At 42.9% G+C, this 22,202-nt stretch overlaps 2 protein-coding genes across 3 annotated transcripts in view; one reads left to right on the forward strand and one right to left on the reverse strand.

Annotated features, from left to right (window-relative positions):
* FLII (FLII actin remodeling protein) overlaps positions 1-6,929 on the reverse strand; it is a 60,044-nt gene extending 53,115 nt beyond the window's left edge. For both annotated transcript variants that reach the window (XM_082260260.1, XM_082260259.1), the window contains exon 1: positions 6,788-6,929. In XM_082260260.1, the coding sequence (XP_082116386.1) occupies positions 6,788-6,850 (63 nt within the window). In that variant the 5' untranslated portion in view covers positions 6,851-6,929. The remainder of the gene's footprint in view (positions 1-6,787) is intronic.
* Positions 6,930-7,395: 466 nt separating this feature from the next.
* On the forward strand, positions 7,396-20,840 carry MIEF2 (mitochondrial elongation factor 2). Its single transcript, XM_082260616.1, has 4 exons — positions 7,396-7,513; positions 13,713-13,866; positions 15,879-16,065; positions 19,561-20,840. The coding sequence occupies exons 1-4, from the start codon at positions 7,398-7,400 to the stop codon at positions 20,610-20,612; spliced, it is 1,509 nt and encodes a 502-aa protein (XP_082116742.1). The 5' UTR covers positions 7,396-7,397; the 3' UTR covers positions 20,613-20,840.
* The last annotated feature ends 1,362 nt before the right edge of the window (positions 20,841-22,202 follow it).

Here is a 22,202-nt window from a genome sequence, read left to right on the forward strand (position 1 = left end):
ACCACCAAAAAAAAAAAGCTCTATTTGTGGGAAAAACAGGACATCAATTGTATTTGGGTACAGCTTTGCATGATCGCGCAATTGTCAGTTAACGCAACTTAGTGGCATATCGCAAAAATGGCCTGGTCATTAAGGGGGTAAAACCTTCCAGAGCTGAAGTGGTTAAAGTTTAAGCACCATGACAGTAATACAGCTTTGATAAATAATCAAATTATTTTCCAATTAATCTCTTCTGATAGGAACAATTTATAGCAAACAACTCATTCAATCGATAGGACAAACAGGGAAGTATATTTCAAATAGGGATGCACCGATCCGATATTAGGATCGGATATCGGCGCCGATATGGTCATAATAGCTGGATCGGGGGGATTGGTAAAATTAACAGATCCACGGGCCGATCCGGTTTTGCTCTTTACATTACTGTGAGGGAGCAGAGAACAGCTGTCAAAGAAAAAAAAAAAAAAAAAAAGAGCCTCCTGCAAATGCCTTTCAACTCTCCCAGTTAAGTAAACACAATGCATACAATGTATCTTTTCGTTCCATCTGCCAGAGGAGGGAAGTTTAACCTCTTAAATGCACAATGTTATAAAGGTATCTGCCGATACCGATCCGGAAGTATTATTTTGTTATAAGCTCACAAAACAGTTCTTCCCGATCGGACTCTGGATCGGCGATTTCACAAAGCAAAAGATTGGCATCTGGATCGGGACCGGTGCATCCCTAATTTCAAATGATAGTTAAAATCTCACAATCATAAATTATCGATTGCATCTGTTTCCACCATGTAATCCCATCAATATATGATTGTATTCATCAGTAAAGTGCTGCCAATTAATGCAAAACAATTGATGATATCCTGCCCAGTTTGATCAAATCTAATCAAAAACCAATTGGAAGGGAAGTTATGGCTTTTTGATTATTTGCAGATTGGATTGTTTTAAGTGAATTGCACATAAATAGAATAAAAAAAAAGCTCAGGCCTGTGTGGCCACCAATAAACACTTCCTGCCCGTAGGACGTCATAGGACATCCTGGACTTGAAGACATTATACACAGCTACAGGCATCATCCAAGTACCTTTTTTAGCCGGCAATTCCATCTCCTTTAAAAGCCCTCCCAGCAGCTAATTAGCTGTTGGATTGCTTTTGCAGGCAGCAGGAGGAGGAGGTAACCCTGTGGTGCCCATGAGTGAGCCTCATCAGGTTCTCCCATGCGATCGGAAAGCCTGGGATCCAATCCAGCAGTGCTGCCTGGTTACTATAGAGCTGGCTGTCCCCGGCCATCTCTAAGATCCTGGGAGGCCGGTAAAGTGACATCATGACATCACTTCTGGCGAAGGCAGATGTAAACACGGCTTTTTTTTTCCTGAAAAGCAGAGATTATTATTTTTATTTTTTTTTATCTCATGCATTCCAGGGTAGAGGAAAGATGTGGGGTCTTCTAGACCCCAGATATCTCCATAAAGAGGACCTGTCATGCCTTATTTCTATTACAAGGGATGTACACATTTCTTATGATAGGAATAAAAGTGATAGAAATCATTTAAGGGACAGTGTAAAAATAAAAAATGTAAAGCGCCCCGTCCCTTCGTGCTCATGTGCAAAAGCGAATGCATACGTACCACACATGAGGTATTGCCGTAAACCTTATAGCGAGAACAATAATTCTAGTTCTAGAGCTCCTTTGTAACTCTAAACTGGTAACCTGTAAAGATTTTGAAAGCGTTGCCTATGGAGATTTTTAAGTACCATAGCTTGGCGCCGTTCCACGGGTGTGCGCAATTTTAAAGTGTGACATGTTGGGTATCTATTTACTCAGCGTAACATCATATTTTACATTTTACCAAAAGATTGAATTATATATCACATTTTTTTGCATTCACATTCATTTAAATTGTGTATTTTCCCAAAAAATTGGGTTTAAAAAACTGCTGCGCAAATACCATGTGACATAAATACCAAATGACCACCATTTTATTCTTTAGGGTCTCTGCTAAAAATAAATATATATTGTTTGGGGGTTCTGAGTAACTGTCTAGCAAAAGAAAAAAAAATGATGATTTTTACATGTAAGATAGGAATGTCAGAATTGGCTTGAACTTTGAACTAATGCTGGATGGATGGATACATAGGACAGATACATTGTATAAGTAGGGCTGTTCTCCTATTGTATATTACAGCTGCTACATATTTCTTACAATGTTACTGACTATATTTCTGTTACAGCAAACCTTCACTTCCTTATTTCTTTAACCACTTGTCTATCGGGCAGTTTAAAATTTTTGGCACATGTTAAATAAAATCTGCATTTTGTTGCTAGAAATGACTGTAAACCCCCTAAAATATATATATTCTCTGAAAACATAGACCCTGGCGAATAAAATGGTGGTGGTTTTTTCACTCAATATTTGCTCAGTTATTTATCAAACTAGAATAAAATGAATTTTAGTAAAAATGTAACAATGAATAAACCCAATTTTTGGGAAAAATATAAAAGACTGGGTTGAATCGAGCAAATAGATCTCAAACGTGTCAGGTCTCAAAACTGTGGGCGCTTGCAAAAAAAAAAAAAAAATGATGGTACCCAAAATTCTCCATAGGCGAGGCTTTAATATGTCATTACAGGTATTCCGTTTAGAGCTAACCATGAATGATGGCCCTAGAATTATTACTTATTAACATTCAAGACAATACCTCACATGTGTGGCGCAATTGATGTTTACATGCATTGCATGTGCTCTCCCTACGCTGTGCTTTTTCTATGGGATGTGTGCGAAGGTGACAGGGGGGCTTTAAAAAATAAAATGTAACTATTTTTATTTGTTTTATAATTTTAAGTTTTTTTTTTATATTTTTATGTTTGAGATTATATATATATATATATATATATATATATATATATATATATATATATATATATATATATATATAATTTTTTTCTTTTAACTCTATTTCTATCAAAAGGAGGCTAACATGGTGCCAGATAGGCATGCAATTTTGCCGCAAATTTGAAAAGGCACGTGATATTACCGTGCTGATGGTTTGTTTTTCATAGGGATTTCTGACATTTGTTGTTAACAAGTTAAAATGAGTATTTTTTGCTAGAAAATTACTTAGAAGCCCCAAGCATTATAGAATTTTTTTTTAGCAAAGACCCTAGAGAATAAAATGGAGATTGTTGCAATACTTTATGTCACACTGTATTTGCGCAGCGGTCTTACAAATGCAATTTTTTGGAAAAAAATAAATTTTTTGAATTAAAAAAATAAGAAAACTGTAAAGTTAGCCCAATTTTTTTCTATAATGTGAAACATAATGTTACGCCGAGTAAATGGATACCCAACATGTCATGCTTCAAATCTGTGCATGCTCGTGGAATGGCGACAAACTACGATACCTAAAAATCGACACTTTAGAACTTTCTACAGGTTACCAGTTTAGAGTTACAGAAGAGGTCTAATGCAGGAATTATTGCTACTGCTCTAACGATCGCGGTGATACCCCACATGTGTGGTTTCAACACCGTTTACATATGTGGGCGCGACTTGCGTATGCGTTCCTGTGCGCGAGCTCAGAGGGGCAGGGCGCTTTAAATTTTTTATTATTTTTTTCTTATTAATTTTACTTTTAAGCTGTCCCTTTAATAAAATGTTTTTGATCTCTTTTATTCCTATTGCAAGGAATGTAAACATCTCTTGTAATAGAAATAAGCAGGTCAGGTCCTCTTTAATGTGAGATCTGGGGTCAAAAAAACCCTCACATCTACACCAAAAAGCAATAAAAAAAAAGTAATTTTTTTGTTTTTAACTCAAAAAAAACAAATAGGCTGTTTAAGGCTATATGACATCGCTCCGGTCCTCCAAAGCCATAGAGCAGGGATCCTCAAACTACGGCTCTCCAGCTGTTGCGGAACTACACATCCCATGAGGCATTGTAAAACCCTGACATTCACAGCTATGACTAAGCATGATGGGAATTGTAGTTCCTGAACAACTGGAGGGCCGTAGTTTGGAGACCCCTGCCATAGAGTAAAGTGGGGGCCATCTTTCCCTTACTCGACTTCCTGCACAGCACCTGAAAGGACCGGATCGTTTTCCCCACTACCGACGGCTCCAGGAAGCGGCGGGAGGGCAGGGGGCACCTCTACCGGCGCCCATAAAAGTGATCCCGTGGTGAATCCACCGTTGCGGACATAACTCCGGTATTTAACATCAAAGTAGTGACGTAAATACACGGTGGGCGGTCTGGAAGTGGTTAAAAAAACCACATCAAAAAAACGTAACAGGGTACATTATTGATGCGTTCTTGCTGCGTTTTCAATGCATTTCAATGATAAGGTACGTTTTTGGTGCAGTTTTTTTAACAGACCAAAAATGCAGCAAGCAAAATATTTAACACCACAACGGACCAATGTGGGGACATACATAGAATTTAAAGGGATACATTTTTCTTGAGCTTTTCTTGCGCTAAAGGGTGGCAGTAATGGCCGACAATGAATTCATATTCATTTAAAATTATCATATTAATAAAAAGTCTAATATAATACAATATTTAAATAAATATAGATTTTAAAAACTGTCATTTTTCTAGTTTTGGTTAAGTGCATTCTAAATTTTTGTTAGTTTCGGCACAAAAGTTCCCATTTGGTGCACCTCTAATAGAGACACTGGAAGTCTTTTAGACCCCCCCTCTGCACTGTCTCCCCTTCCCTTCAATGCAGCTATTCAAACACAGATCATGCTTAAACAGCTGGCAGAGGAATGACAGCTGTGACCCCGGAAGTAGTGTTGCTTCCGGGGTCATGAGTCACAGGAGGGATCGGGGGGGGGGGGTGAAATGGATGCTTTCACCAGGGAAGCTCTTCCTCTTTTTTTACTGCTTAAGGACTGCCCACATACATGTACTGCAGCAGGGCGGCCCGTTAGCGTGAAATCACATACCTATACGTGATTGTTTTTTCTACCTTTTTCAACCTACTTCCGCTGTGATTGGACACAGCGGCAGCCAATCAGCGGGTCTTGCAGACCCAACATCCGCCGGGACCCGCCAATCGTTCCTGAGACAGACAGAATGGCAGTAAACAAGGCAGATCGCCCTTCTGTGACTGGAGAAGACAGAGATACTGTGTTCCTGTTAAGCCGGAACACGGATCTCTGTCTTCTTACAGTACACTTATAGAAAAAGAAATAGCCGCACATCCAGGGATTCCAATAAGTTTCAAATGCCTTTAATTCCAAAATGTTGCAAGTGATGACACCAAGACTTCATGTTGGTGTCATCACTTGCAACATTTTGGAATTAAAGGTATTTTAAACTTATTGGAATCCCTGGATGTGCGGCTATTTCTTTTTCTATAAGTGTTCCCACGGAGGCGGGCCGGGGCCAGCACTCTATGGTATATCCTATCTCCTGGCAATTACCACACACTATACACCTGGAGCAGTGTTTTCCTTTCTTCAGTATTCTTACAGTACAAGCACCTCCCACACAGTTAGAAAGCACCCCCTATGGACACATTTAACCCTTTGATCGCCCCTGATGTTAACCCCTTCCCTGCCAGTGTCATTAGTACAGTGGCAGTGCATTTTTTTTTGCACTGATCACTGTATTAGTGTCACTGGTCCCCACAAAAGTGTCAGTTAGTGTCCGATTTGTCCGCCGCAATGTTGTAGTCCTGTTTTAAGTCACTGATCGCCATGAATAGTAAAAAAAAAAAGAGATATATATATATATATATATATATATATATAGATATATAGATATATATATATATATATGTGTGTGTGTGTGTGTGTGTGTGTGTGTGTGTGTGTGTGTGTGTGTGTGTATATATATATATAAAAAGTCATAAAAATAGCCCTTAGTTTGTAGTCGCTATAACTTTTGAGCAATCCAATCGATATCGTTTTTTTTTATAATATTTTATAATATAAAATTGATATAAAAAATATTGGGATTTTCTTTACCAAAAATATGTAGCAGAATACACATTGGTCTAAACTGATGAAGAAATTCGATTTTTAATTTTTTTTTGGTAATGTTTTATAGCAGAAAGTTTTTTTTTTTTTTTTTTCTCAGAATTGTTGCTCTTTTTTTGTTTATAGCGCAAAAAACAAAAACCGCACAGGTGATCAAATACCACCAAAATAAATCTCTATTTGTGGGGGAAAAAAAGAACATCCATTTTATTTGGGTACAGCGTCGCACGATCGCGCAACTGTCAGTTAAAGTAATGCAGTGCTGTATCACTAAAAATGGCGTGGTTGGGAAGGAGGATAAATCTTCCGGTGCTGAAGTGGTTAAAGTAGAATATTAACCATTTTTTAGCACAGAAAAAGTTCAGCTCTTCTTACTGCTGCCTGGGTTCATGGTAATAGGATTCCCCCCTCATTTCCAGGGTAGTCACCAGGACAGGAAGTCAGGGTAAATCTCCCCAGTGGGGACACAAACAGCGGTTCTCACCCAACCCCCCCAAAAATAAATTTTTCTTCACTTTAGCGGGGGTCAGCTGACTCTTTGTGGCACCCAAAAAAATAACGATCGGACGTATTGGAAAATTTTGATCGCCCCGATTGAAACGCGTCCCTGAGAATCTGGGTGACACCGCCCTAGTCTGCTTGTCAATGTTGTACAGAACCACAGCCTATGACAGCACCATAGGGATTCATAATATAATATATTGTATTGTAGGCCAGGGATCAGAGCAGAGGGTGTCCCTGGAAGTCCTGCTATATATCTTCCCCTCCCCCCATGACAGGCAGACTGTTCTAAGGTATAGGGCTCACCTTGAAGTCATTGCCGCTCAGGTCTACCCCCCGTATGAAGGGCAGCACCCCGGTGGCCGCCATGTCCGGTGTCAGGGAGGGTCTGTCTACTCTCAGAGGCTGAGGCGGCGGCGACAGGAAGAACCCAAACCACGCCCCCTCCGCTCACTCTACCCTCGCAGCAGCCGCACCCTAGCCCTGCGTCCACCAAGCCCCGCCTACCCAACCCTCACCGCCAATCAACGCCGCAGCTGTCACCCACTGTCAAAGAGGACCTGTCAGTGAGTGAGTCCTAATCATTTCTTTATATCACGGGTTGGAGCATGCGACCATCTTAGGTTAAAAAACGTATGTGACTGTGTAGGTGTGATTGTGATCAGTGACTGGTTCTCTTTAAGTCCCGTGTGCGTCTAATGGGTTAATCAGCGGCGCGCAGGTGACGTCTCTCTCTCTCATTGGTGGAGCGAGGGTTCTATTTTTTTCCCCCCGCCCTCTAAACGTCAGATGTTTTTATGATATCACGGCGACTCTCATTGGCTGCTCCGCGCCTCCTGACTGGTGATTGGAGCGATAGTTCCACATGAACGCTGCGATTGGCGGCGCCGGCGGGAGGCACGCGATTGGTTGGTCGATGGAGAGCTGTGATTGGGCAGAATGCTCTGCTACGTGCGGACAGCTGGAGGCGGTGGTAAAGAAGGAGAGGGAGGAGAAAGCGACTGCTGGCTGCGGAACGGGCCGGGGCAGCGGGTGAGTGTGGACCCCGGAGAGACGGGGGCAGGGCAAACCGAGGTGAGACTCATTCAGCCTGGGAGCTCTGACAGCACCGGAGACCCGGCTTCACCTCTCTATAGGGGGGGTCTGCATGTGTTCCCACCGTCCAGGGAACATAGAGGGGTGAGTGACCCTGCAGCGCCCCCCAGTGGGGTGGTGTCATCGGTGGGTAATAGGAAGAGTTCTATGCCCCTCTATTGGGCCTGCTGGGAAATCAGTACAACTTATTTATCAGTCTGTAATCATTTGATATATATTATTGTAAAGTGTGACGCAATATAAGTCAATAATAACTACAGCGGATATAAAAAGTCTACACACTCCTAATAAAATGTCAGGTTTCTGTGATGTAAAAAAAAATGAGCCAAAGATAAATAATTTCAGAACTTTTCTACCTTTTAATGTGACCTATAAACCAGAATGAAATCTTTTAGTCCCGGTTCACATATATGCGATGCGGGAACCCTGTGAATCCACTGCTGGTCCCGTATTGAATTAAACTCTCTTTTCCGCACTGCATTAAACTCGCAGGCAGTTCACACTGCCGTATGCAAATCGCTGGGGGTGTCAATACAAAGTTAATGCCCCCCCCCCCCCCAGATCAGTTCGCATATCGCAGTGTGAATGGTCAGTTCGGACATGATTAGGATCACATAGCTGTGAACACCCATGTAATCCGATTCTGCTGCGGACCCAAAAAAAAGGGTCCTGTGCATGTTCTGTCCAAATTCGATGCAAATTCAACCATACAATCTGTATAGCTGAATTTGCATCGCACAGACCTCGCATGTGATCTGCACAGCAGTGCGATCCGAATCATGCGATGTCTGTCATCGCACATGTGAACCGTCACTTAGGTGGAGGAAAGTAAAAATAAAAAACTAAAATATGGTTGCAGAAGTGTGCACACCCTTAAACTGAAGCACCTTTTGATTTTATTACAGCACTCAGTCTTTTGGAGTATGAGTCTATCAGCATGGCACATCCAGACTTGGCATTATTTGCCCACTCTTCTTTGCAAAAACACTCCAAATCTGTCAGATTGCGAGGGCATCTCCTGTGCACAGCCCTCTTCAGATCACCCCACAGATTTTCATTCAGATTCAGGTCTGGGCTCTGGATGGGTCATTCCAAAACTTTTAATCTTCTGGTGGAGCCATTCCTTTATTTGGATGTATGCTTTGGGTCATTGTCATGCTGAAAGATGAAGTTCATCTTCATGTTCAGCTTTCTAGCAGAAGCCTGAAGGTTTTTTGCCAATATTGACTGGTATTTGGAACTGTTTAGAATTACCTATATCTTGACTAAAACCCCTGTTCCAGCTGAAGAAAAACAACCCCAAAGCATGATCCTGCCACCACCATGCTTCACTGTGGGGTATGGTGTTATTTTGGTGATGTGCAGTCTGGTTTTGCACCAAACATATATTTTGGAATTATGGGCAAAAAGCTCAACCTTGGTTTCATCAGACCATAACCCATTTTCCCACATGCTTTTTGGGAGACTTCAGATGTGTTTTTGCAATTTTAGGCCGAGCTTGGATGTTTTTCTTGGTAAGAAAAGGCTTCCATCTTACCACTCTACCCCATAGCCCAGACATATGAAGAATACGGGAGATTGTTGTCACATGTACCATACAGCCAGTACTTGCCAGATATTCCTGCAGCTCCTTTATTGTTGCTTTAGGCTTCTTGGCCTCCCTGACCAGTTTTCTTCTCATATTTTCATCAATTTTGGAGGGACGTCCAGTTCTTGGTAATGTCACTGTTGTAACATATTTTCTCCACTTGATGATGACTGTTTTCACTGTGTTCCATGGTAGATCTAATGCCTTGGAAATTCTTTTGTACCCTTCTCCTGACTGATACCTTTAACCTCCCTGGCGGTATTCCCGAGTGTGGCTCGGGGTCAACTCTCAGTACCAAAAGCGGTAACCCCGAGCCACACTCAGGATTACCCCAGAATGTTACTCCCCTTCCCTGCGATCCCCCGCTGTCCTCCTCACAGGGGTGTGTAGACTTTTGATATCCATTATGTGTGTGTGTGTGTGTGTGTGTGTGTGTGTGTGTATATATATATATTATACCGTGTTTCCCCGACAAGAAGACCGGGTCTTATATTAATTTTGGTTACAAAAAACACACTAGGGCTTATTTTCAGGGGATGTCTTATTTATTTACGGTATGTACAGTGATAATCTTAAAGTGGTTATAACCCTTAAAGAAAAAAATACACCCTGATCCTTTTAAAGCATGATAGACAGCACAGTCCTTGTGCTGTGTCATTTACCCCTCTCTAGGTTTAAAAAAAAACCTGGAATAAAACAATAAAATATTTTTTAAAAAGTTTTTGTGTCCCCTGTCTTCTCTTCTCCTCTCCCCCTGTCAGCTCAGGAGTCAGCACTATGACATTCTGTAATCCTAAAAATAAACCTTGGTTAAAGTCATTGTAAAATTATGTAATCTGTTTTGTAAAAAGATTATATAATATCCAGTGAGTCTCCAGGAGGAAAAACATAGGAATCAGCAACAGGGTCCTGGGTAGCCAAGGCTCATTGATGCATGTGAGAGGAAAAGGGCTGACCTGTGTAGTCCAATCCAAAAGAAGAACTACTGTAACTCAGATTGCTGAATAAGTTATTGCTGGTTCCAATAGAAAGGTGTCAGTACACACAGAGCATTGCAGTATGGGGCTGTGCAGCTACATACCAGTCAGGGTGCCCATGCTGACTCACAGCCAAAAGTGCCTACAATGGCCACATGAGCATCAGAACTGGACCACCGAGCAATGGAATAATGTGCCATTGTCTGATGAAATCAAGAATAGTTTGAGGTGTTTACTTGACCCCCTTTTCAAGGCTCCTGAAGGATAAAGCACCCTCAAGACCACCAAGCCAGCAGGTCTGGTGGACCCCTCTCCTGTCAATTAACACCTGGAGATCAAGCTGAAGTGGGGGCCTCTCTTGCAGATCTTGTCCAACACCCCTGGTAGTGATGGTAGGAGGTGTGAGGGCAGATGTAATGGGCAGCACCGACTGGTGTTTGCAGGAAGCAGAAGACTGTAGATCACCAGGCAAGAAACAAGAACACCATGACTCTTGATCGGCACACTGGAGAATAGCCAGGACACAAGCCAAAAGGTCATCAAAAGCCCGGCAGCGAGGTACTGGAACATATCAGGTAGAGGCAGAGTCAGGATACAAACCAGGATCCGTACACAGCCGGGTAGCAGGGTACAGGAACATCAGGTAGAAGCGGAGTCAGGATACAAGCCAGGATCAGTACACAGTCGGGCAGCGAGGCATGGGGACATCAGGTAGAGGCAGAGTCAGGATACAAGCCTGGATTAGTACAGTCTGACTGCGAGGCATGGGAACATGAGGTAGTGGCAGAGTCAGAATACAAGCCGGAATTGGTACATAGTCTGGCAGCGAGGCACAGAAACATCAGGCTACATGCCGGGATCAGTACACACTGTGGCAAGGAGGCATGGGAACATCAGGTAGAGGCAGTCGGGATACAAGCCAGGATCGGTACACAGTCAGGCAGCGAGGTACAGGAACGCAAGACAGGAACAGTGTCAGAATACAAGTCAAGCACACAGCAGGCAAGTAGAAATCCAAAAGACATGTCAACTTGTAAGGTAAGCAGGTATGGGAGGTCAAGCCTCAGGTAAAGCAGAAACTAGCTAAAGACCACTCAGCAATCCATTCATGTCATAGTCCAGCTTAAATAGGCCACCCATACAGGACATGCATGTTCTCATGCACTTATGTTTTGTGTGCATGCTAATACGTTTGCCAATAGTTGTCTTGCAGTGAGCCTTTGCTCAGAATTATGAACATGTAATGTCCCTCTGGTTCCAACACTGAGCTTCTCTTACATCTCCTCATGACCTCATGATCAGCCAAAAGCCAACCACTGATTACCCCCCCCCCCCCCCCAGGGGAGGAAGGAACCCTAAGGCCACACATCCTTTTCCCCTAGACTTCAGAGTAGGCCCAAGGACCCTTGCCCTTCGTTCTGACTGAAAAGTAACAAAGGTGCTGGTGACACATACGGAGAAGAAATAAATATGTGCCAATGCCCCGTTGCTCAACTGTTAGGACTTAAAGGATCTGCTACTGACGGCTTTTTGCCAGATTCCACAGCATACCTTCAGAGGTCTAGTGGAGTCCATACTTCAATGGGTTGTGCTGGGTGGTCATAATGTTATGCCTGATTGGTGTATATGAGTATTCTATTACTTCCTGTTCTTTCTGATACCTCGCATATAGACAGGAAGTCAGAAGAATATCCCTCACTTCCTGTTTTGTCTCACAGCTATCCTATAGACAGGAAGTAAGAAGAGTAATTGGACAAGTGACCACTGGGGAGTTTTCTCATTTTTCTCTCTTGAGGTATTCACCTTTAATTGGTTTTAGACCAATTTGCTATGGTGCGGGTTACGCACCCTCGTTTTGGGAAAAAAGTATTGTCTGCTAGATTTTATTTCTAGATATCGAGGCATTAGTTATCAAGTAAGGTGAGTATCCCTCCCTTCCTTTTTTTTTTCAGTCTACATTACAAGTCTCAGACAGAACAGGAAGTAAGGGTTACTCTTCATTTTACTGACAGCGATTTAGACAGGAAGGAAGTAAGCGCATTACCACACACTGCACCACCCAAACCTTGATATTTGTAACCTTTAGTTAGGACAGACAGCGTGCAAATCTGGTTTACAACTGATAATGGAGATATGCCAGCACAGTACATACAGGACTATTTATAGTAAACAAAACTCCCAGCCCTCTCCGTTACATTATAAGATAGGATGTTTTTATACAGTTAAAAGGTAAAGCAGCTAATTTTTCTATATACATTGTGTGAAGTCACTCCTTCCTGTGACTCAGGACCTTCATTTTGCTTTGTGAACATTATTGAACCCTTTACCGATTTATGTAAATAAGTAACGGAAGCAAACAAGAATCCAGCTTTGTCAGATTGTTGACATGCCTCTGATTTTAATAACAGTTTACAGTACACACAGGTTAACTATTATAAGACTGATACTCTGGACGGGGCCCAGGTACCTGGGGTGGTTATTATCTGCTCCCAGGAATGTGCTGCACCTCTCCTGAGTCATGGCTGCCTGCCAGAGTTATCTGCTGGTTCTTTTTGTGCTGATTGCTGATATCTTGCGTCATGCAATGAAAATGTTACTATGTGTGCTCAGCCGCTGAAAGCTTGGAGTAATAGTAATAACATGGCTTATGCAGCATACGTAGCATTCCTAAAACCGAGCTGCATATAAGAGCAGGTTTACCTGCAAAAGGATTGGTATTTCTGCCCATCCTGTCGTGTGATCTACACTGCTTTGCCAGACAGCACAGCTCTGTCTAGCAAGGAAAGGTACTTGGAGCTGCATAATTTTATCGTTAAAAAAACTGCGATCTCGGTTCAACCCCGTCAGTTGTAATCCATCGTTTCCAAAAATCATGTAACGGGTGCAGAGCAGTTCTCTGCTCACAGCTGTTGAAAGGCAAAAAAAAGAAAAAGCAGCCCAAAATTTAGCACAACATTGCTTGGTGCTGAGAGATTAAAAGTAACATTGTATCATTTGGTTCTTTTAGAGATCAAAAGAATGAACTTTGGTCTGCAAATGAGGGCAGTTTAACCACTTAAAGACTGAGCCTTTTTCTGGCACTTGTTGCTTACGAGGTAAAATTTTATATTTTTTTTTGCTAGAAAATTACTTGGAACCCCCAAACATTTATATACATTTTTTTTTTTTTTATTGCACAGACCTTCGAGAATAAAATGGCGATTGTTGCAATATTTTATGTCACACTGCATTTGCGCAGTAGTCTTTCAAACAATTTTTTTATTTTTTTGGGGGGAAAAAATTCACTTCAATAAGAAAAAAAAAAAAAAGAGCCAACTTTAAGTGTGAAAGCTGAATCGTGATCTTTATTCTAAGCAAAAAAATTGTGTTTCTCATTTTATCCCGAATCGTGCAGCTCCAGCCTGTGACTAGACAGTGGACAATGAAGGAGAAGCAGCTCAGTATTGAGCTCACTTCTGCTCTCTGCTACTATCAGCATGCTTTCCTGCAGCAAAGCTCACTGGCTGCTTGTGTTGTCTTTCTCTCCTATAGATTTTTAGCTACATTTTGAATCTTTTTCTTGTTTTTACAGTCTTAGGATGGCAGAAATGCAGCTTCAGAAAAAAGGAAAAAAAGGTGACGATGGGATTGGCAGTGTGTTGGACTTTCTGTTGGCCAATGCCAGACTGGTGCTCGGTGTTGGAGGAGCCGCCATGCTTGGTATTGCCACACTGGCTGTAAAACGGGTAAGAATTAGTATGTGGCAGCATGCTATTGGTTGGATCATAGAAATATTTGTCAGAAATCAGCCCGTGTCAAGGGATAACTTGGATGCAGTTAAGCAGATGTCGATTTGCCAGCACTTTAATGCATTTCATGTGTTTATTGTGAAGACAGCTTCATATAAGATATAGGAAACTGATGTTTTGGGGCCTCTTAAAGTCCCTTTCTCAAGGCAAATCGAGTGAGCTATGTCCTATGTTATGCCTTATGTGACACCGTCTCCATAATAAACACATTTAGAGCCGGTTCACATACAGGCGACCCGACTTGCCGGGGCGACCTGTGAAGTCGCGGTGCACAGCGCGCACCCTGACCTCGGAGCGACATGCACGGACTTCATATCATTGAAGTCAATGCAGGTCGCCCCAAAGTAGTACAGGACCCTTTTTCTAAGTCGGAGCGACTTGTGTCGCTCCTATTAGAACGGGTCCTGTGCTAATCTATGGCAGGCGACCAAGTCGCCCCAGTATGAACCGGCTCTTACTTGTAACCCTGGTAAACATTGTATCCGGTTATGGCACAGCTCCATAACAGCTGTTGGAAAAAGGAACCCTTCCAATCTCAGAGACTTGGAGCAGTTCGTGAAAGAAGAGTGGTCCAAAATTCCAGTAAAGGGGTGTAAGAAACTCATTGATGGTTACAGGAAGCAATTGATTCCAGTTATCTTTTCCAAGGGTTGTGCTAAATTGAGGGTGCCAATAATTTTTGTCCAGTCCATTTTTGGAGTTTTGCGTGCAATGTGTCAGATTTGGCTTTTTGTGTCTCCACTTTGTGTCCTACTAATACAAACAAAAGAAATGAACACGAGAATGCTTAAACATTTGTAATTGCAACAATTTTCTGGGCGAAGTGGTGCATTATCTGACAGAAATGCACGGGTGCCAATGTTTTTGGCCATGACTGTATGTGCAGCAAGGCAGGAAAACAGATGTCCAGTTTTAGACCCCCCACACTACTGTTTTCTTAAAGCGGATCGCAAGGATCACTTAAAAACTACCCGTGCATTAGCACTTCCCCCCTCAGTGCAGGAGTTAAATGTTCATTTTGGCCTAGGGTACCATTAAAAAGCAGATGTACTTACTTATCCTTCGATCTCGCGGCCTTTTCCCACCAAGTTTGACTGGTCCCCCAGAAGTTGAGATATATATATATATATATATATATATATATATATACATACATACATTAAAAAACACTTCCCCCTCTTCAAAGAGAGGGACTAGAGACAACAGGGCTTTTAAAGAAATAAGATTGCATACACAAATATTAAAAGGCAATACTTTATTAGCATAGAATCATCAGACTACCCATGGCTATGAGTGGTCTGATGGCTTTCTGCTAATAAAATGTTGCATTTTAATATTTGTGTATGCAATTTTATTTCTTTGAGAGATCACTTGCCTTAAAACTCCCATGAATTCTAGTCCTCACGTTGGTGTGGGGAGGGGTTTATTAGATGTGTAGTTACTGGAGACGTGGTGGCAGTCAATTTTTTTTTTTTTTTTTTTTTTTTATATACCCCAGACACTGGAAATGTAAAAACTACCTTTGCAGTAATGTGTTTTTTTTTTTTTTTGTCCAGGTTACCATTAAAAAGCCCATCCTCATCCCTTATTCCTAACTAGGCCAGCACTCTCCTCTTCTATCCTGATGTCCCAGATGGAGGGCAGGCCCACAACATCTTCACTTACAATGCAGGACTGCTTGTCCTGCATTGTAAGTGATGACATCGGAGTGCGAAGGATTTAAAAAAAAAAATGTATATTATATAAATTTGGGCTTTTCAAATATTGTAGCAGACATTCTAGATTCTATTGTAGGGAATATTTAGGCAGCTGCATGTGCAGAATATTTGTTATGCTGAGAATGTCAGGGAAGCATGGAGAAAGTAGGTTCTCATTGTGTGCCGTAGTTGAAAAGAACACTGGAGCTTTACTCGGCACCATTTAGCACCTCATCCTCTTGTCTTCTACAGCTTATTGACCGGGCAGCCTCTCCTCCCGATGAGAAAGACCCAGAGATGAAAGCAGAGCAGAAGTCCTTTGAGGAGAGCTGGAAAGAAGCTGTTTTGTTAAAGGCCTCTCCAAAACTTCCGCGGAATACAAATCGCGCCGATCTCCGTGCTTCATTACCACCCCCAGAGCCCAGCCAGCCGGCTAAAGGTCTGTTTGTTTTAAAGTAAAATTATCATTCTATGGAAACCTATCACAAAACTTGAGAAGTTCCCTAAAGTTAAACCAAGCAGAGATCAGACATACAGAAACCAAGTAGCGGTTACCTATAGTCAAATTTGCATGTCAAAATGATCTGTAGATCCCAAGATTAGGCAGCTGAAAGTTTACAAGGTGACTTGACACCACCATCTCTTGAGCCTTCCTATTGGTTAATGATGTCTTAGATTATATTGAAAGTGTAAAATTTCAGTCGCTTAATATTTTTGTAAAATAACAAACATGTTATACTTACCTGGTCTGAACAGCCCCAATTCTTTTTTTTTTTTCTGGGGTCCCCCTCAAACACTTTTGCCCCCCTTTCACCTGAATTGCACCCGATTCGTGCTCCGTGTGTCAATAGACACAGAGCGCACCTTGGCCCCTCCCCCACTCACAGGCCTTGATTAACAGCAGCAGGAGGCAATGGCTCCCACTGCTGTCTGAGTGGGGGAGAGGGCTGCTCTTGGGCACAGCACTGGATCAACATTTGGCTCAGGTAAGTATTGAGGGGGGAGGAGAGCTGCACATTAAATGTGTTTTACCTTAAAGGAGTTACTTAGTTCCACACTCCTGTTTTCAGCCGACAGTGGGCCAAAGTCCGCTGACATCACTAAACCGTGTCCTTGGCTTGCTGAGAGGCTAAGGCAGCTGCTGGTCCAGGCATCTAGGTGGATCCCAAACTTAAAGTTGGGATTTTTTTCCCACCTTGGACCGGCAGCTGACTCAGCCTCTCAGCAAGCCCCTGGAAGACTAAGCCAACCACCACCCCCCCCCCCCCTCCCTCCCTTCACAGCCCAATGCTTCAGTAAACGCTGGAGGGGCAGAGAAGAGAGCCAGTAATTGACAGTCAGGTCTTTGCTCAGTTCTCGGTTTTAGGGATGACAGGGGACCGATGCAGCATGGGAGACCGATGCTGCATCCTCCTAGTATGACCTTTTTGTTATCTTACATTCCTGAACTTCTCTTTTAATGCAGAGAATGCGTGAAGGTAAAAAAAACTTTTAATCTCTACATTCACTTTAAGGGTTCAATAGGAAGGCCCACAGGAGCCATTAAAAGTATAGCTAAATGCGTTCTTTTTTTTCCAGATAGAATGGGGAGAGATTAAAATCCCTGTCAGGTTTTTATTGCTGTCTATGCACCCATTAGAGAGGTTTTGTTATTTGTGAAAGAAAGTGCCACATTGTTGGGTTGTCTTCAGAGTGGTAATTGAGGGGAAATCTTCCACTGGGGGCACATGTTCTGGTAACCTACATCAGATTCCTTCACTTTGGAGGAATTCCATCTCGCTTCCTTTTTTGGTTTTGGGACAAGTGAAGGGGATACAGATTGAAGAGATTGCCTTACAGAGGGTTCTGGACTGACACCACCATGTCCAGAACAAGCTCTGGGTCCCCATGGAGAAATTCATGGCCAGCAGGAACTTGTCCCATGCTCCATGGCTCACAGGAGAACATAGGGGACTCTCTCCACTGGCTTCCCCTGCCACCATACATACCCTGCAGGTTTGGGATGCTGTCAAAAAAAAAACTGCAGCTGTCGCTAGCGGTCTCCCCCCCCCCCCCCCTGGCGCCCCTTAGGAGGTTCCCGTGGTTCCTTCCTGGGGAGTGATGTTTCCTTCTTTGGCACCTGGGCGTCGGGTGGGGAGACACGGTGTGGCCGCTTTGTCCAGAAGGCGGCGATATTGCCTTTATCGGAGCTCCGGGAAAGGTATGGTAGATGCCCTATGGATTTTTGACGTTATTGCCAACTCACTTTCTACATCCAATGTTGGATGTAGTTCGCTCCCCGCCATCGATGTCTCCTTATGAGAAGCTTTGCATATCCAAGGACCTGATTCAGCACTCCATAGCACTGCTGTATCGGCTTCTGTGCCCGGATGACAATGCGTCCAAACCCCGGTTTGTGCAGGAGTGGGAGAGACTTACAGTGCACCTTTTCTGAACAGCAACTGTCCCATATGTACCACCTGACACACTCTAGCACGGTAGATACGAGGATGCAGGAGAATGGGTACAAAGTACTCACCAGATGGTACAGAGTGCCCTCCCGGCTCGCACAGATCTACCTGGGCCTATCGGATCGCTGCTGGAGAGGCTGTGGGGGTCGGGGCTCCTTCCTACATATATGGTGGGAGTGTCTGCGTCTGCTGCCTTTCTGGCTGGACATACGGGCACAGATCTTGGCGATCCTGGACATGGACGTCCCGGATGACCCACGACACTTCCGTCCTTTCCCCTTAGAAGAAAAGTGTGCTGCCGCATCTCCTTGAACGGTGCCCGCCGACTGGTCCCGATACATTGGAGGCAGTCGGCGGTGCCCAGCCTTGCAGCTTTGACAAAATTGGTAAACGAAATCATGGCAGCGGAGGAGTGGATGGCGAGGTGCAGGGATCGGTACGAAAAATTCTACACCAAATGGGCAGTGTGTGTACATAATATACTGGTGGAGACCTAGGCGGTCATGCCTCACCTCCCACTGGTACACAAGCTCCTGGTTAGGTGACCGCTTTTGGCCATCCTCGCAGAAGATGATCCTGTGTTAGCCCATGGTCAAGTACCACTATAGGATTTTGAGACCTTCAGACCATCCTTATTTCCTCTGTTGTTCCTTTACCCTTCCTCCCTATTCCCTTCTCACCCCCCCCCCCCCCACCCCTCTACATATGCTGGTTCATCAACCGGTCTTCTCCTCTTTCTTTGCCACCATACCCAATCTTCTCTGTAGCCTTCGACATTTAGTTCTAGGGGCTATGCACAGGGGAATAGCCTATTTCATGGAACTGTCTTGATGCCCTTAGGATTGGGCCTTTGTGGGTTGATGTTACCTAGTCAAATGATCATCATTTTTCCTATGTTTTCTACCCATTTTTTATTCATGTATATGTTTTTGAAAAGTTAAAATAAAGATTTAAAAAAAATGGGACACAGATGGCAAATTAAAACCGGACACTGGTTATAACCCTCCCTAATTCTATCCAAAATGGAAAAAAAATAAGTATTTTGCCTTTTAGTTCTACTTTAGGAAAATACATACAATTTTAGATGCCTCGATCTACTGATTACTAAAGATGCTCTCTGGGAGCATTATACAGATGCTAAGTTGCCATTGATGAGCTGCCTTACTGTTCTGTTGATTCATTGACTTTAATGCTTTCTATTTTACTGACCCAAAAGAAGTATGCGTCTGTCTGTCTTTCATTGATCCTGAACTACGATTGGTGGCTTCATCGGCCAATAGTAAGATGCAGGAGGGGATGGGCGGGTGTTTCATGGAATGTTCGAAAAGGCACCAAAGTGTTTCCTCATGTTTTCTGGGACGCTCTGGAAGGCATCACAATGCTTTACCAGTCACCTCTGCGTGCCCCCTGTTTACTTCTGCAGGTGAACTTTTATATTTTTTCTGAAATTCCTAATTTCATCTTTTTCCCATTGCCATTTACAGATGCCACTGCTGTTACTCAGGAGAATGTCCCCATTGACGTAAAGAAGACCCCCATCTGCTTTACGCTGCAGGAGATGCTCTTGGATTATTACAGAGTTGAAGCATGTGTGTCGGAATCTCGGACCGAAGCAGTCAGACAGCTGGTGCTGGACATCAGGAACGAGCTGCAGGAGTTTCTTAGGGCCAAGCACCCAGAAATGCCTTTCTCTGCCCTGCAGCTGGGGGGGTCGCTGGGTAATGAACTGGCCGTAGCCTGCATAGACCACACATGCTTATTGCTACCTCTGATCTTGGAGCCCCATTTGTGGACTTTTGTACCAGGACAGACCACTATCCTTAATGATCCTCGGTTCTGGATGATTAAACGGGTCAACCTAGAGTACACAGCTAGGGGAAGCAGTCCCTGGGATCGGTTCATGCTGGGGGGCTATCTCTCCACTAGAACAATTGTTGAGTCCTTGCACAAGATAATTGTTGGGTCTATCAACTGGCCAGCCATAGGAACAGTGTTCGAGTGTGCCATAAGGCCAGTCATTAATCCGGATGTCCTTAAACTGGAAGTGACCCACAGTGACTTCACACTAGTGATTGACATTCTCCCGATGGCTGCAACCAAAGACATTGTCCTGCTGGCTTACTCTCACTCAACAGCTCCTGCAGAAAACCTTTGGCACAGAAGCTTCTACCGTGAAGAAACTAGCCGGCTCCAAGAGCTGGACAGTGCCGACTCCGGGGTCAGACAAAAGTGCCTCCAGATTTTTAAAAGCTTATGCAGAAAGCATCCCGGTCTCACTCAGCTTTCCTCAACCCAACTAAGGCATGTCCTCCTGCACATCAATAACGAGTCCTCTGAGTGGACAGAGGCTGCTTTGTCTGATCGATTTCTGCAAGTCATTGAGGCTCTCATTGGATACTTGGATCAGGGGTTCCTCCCCTGTTATTTTGACGATGCAGTCAATTTATTTTCTTGTTTGACTGAGGACGATATAGAAGAGATAGGATACTGCCTGTATCTGATCTTTTCCAATCCAGAGTCATTGTTAAACAAGTGAAACGCCTTGCTATCTTAAATGCCCTCATTGTACTATGGAACTTTCCAAGCTAGCCAGCGGCACAAGACTAGTGGCCACTCGAGGTGAAATTTTATAGTCTGTTTGCCAAGTGTTTCAACAAATCTCCATATGAGAAATTATATTGCTACCTGCACTTTCTAAGTCAGTATATTGTGAAATATTTTCTTGTCTCTTAACAATCAGAAGAAACTAGGATGTGGATTTAATTTTTTTGTTTTTTTGGATCCCATGTTTACCAATTTTGTGGGACTCAAACTGCAAACATGGTGGTCGAGAGTCAGCAACTGCTCATTATACTGAGCAGGCGGTGTGCTATGCAAAAAAAAAAAGGAACTGGCTGTACATTTTTAGACAGAAATGACACTTCTGCTTACCTGGACTGGGAGTTACCAGGTACCCTTGTAAAGTACCCACTTAAAATCTCACAGCTGGAGCCTAACTTTTTTTCTCTTGCGGTTGCTAAATGTTAACTCTCCCTGGTTTGCAAAAATTGCTTTTGGACTGAATTCTCCACTAATTTGATACATGTGTGATTTGAGGTGGAAGATTCCACTCCGCCTAAGGATTATGGTTGAAGGTGACACAAATTCACATAGGGCACAGTGGCTCCAGTTAAGCTGCTCTCTACAATAAACATGTACCCACCAACTCGGGAAGCCAACATTTAGAATCCAGGTATACAAAGTCACCAGCACAAAGGGGGGAGGTATCAGTTTTTTTTAATAAAGGTGGTTATTGACAACAGGAAAAAATAAAATGGCCAAACACATGTCAAAACAAAACATCCCTCTTTTTCCGGGCTTTGACAGGTCCCTAGAAACCTTTTGTAGGGCATCTACTTAACATCCTGCAGTTGGAGTATAACATTTTTTCGTTGCAGACGCTAAATTCACTCTTCCTGGATCTGAAAATTTGCATTTGGACTGACCTCTCCATTTATTTGCCCCTATCCTTCCTTAAAGTGATTGTGTTTCTGCAGGGTGCAGCAGTCATTTAGAGAGATTTGTAGTGGGAGAGAATTGTCTACATGGGTAGCACATCTGCCATATTTGAGTGACTGAAGCTGCCCATTTAACATGCAAGTGTGCTGTGTTTCTACCTTTTTTTTCTTTAGGTTTGGGGCATGTAAGCCAGTGTGCTGTAGATTAGACTGAGCCTTTCCAGCAGTGATTGCTGGGAGCTACAATTTAATGAACAGTTAATAGGTTCAATGCTTGAATCTTTGTCCTTACTGCTGCTATTATTACTTTAACTGGAAACGTATGAAAGGTATTCGGGTAGCTGCACATAACTTCATAAGCACCTGTATCTGTTTTTTTTTTTTTTTTTTTTTTTTTTTTTTTTCTTTTAAGCTTTTTAATTTCATTGTACACTGTAAATGTTTTCTATGCAAGCTGTCTTTTCTTTTTCTTTTTTTTTTTAATATATATATATTTGCACAAATCCATGGCAGTTTTCTTTTACTTTAATTCTAAATTGCACCAGTGTTGAGATGGCTTGAATCTTTTCTGTGCTCTTAAGCAGCTTTTTTGCGCTCAGACAATATTCTGCTTACCAATAGGAGAGGGT

The sequence above is a fragment of the Pelophylax lessonae genome (genome assembly GCF_965119305.1).
Source record: "Pelophylax lessonae genome assembly, chromosome: 6".
Lineage (NCBI taxonomy): Eukaryota > Metazoa > Chordata > Amphibia > Anura > Ranidae > Pelophylax > Pelophylax lessonae.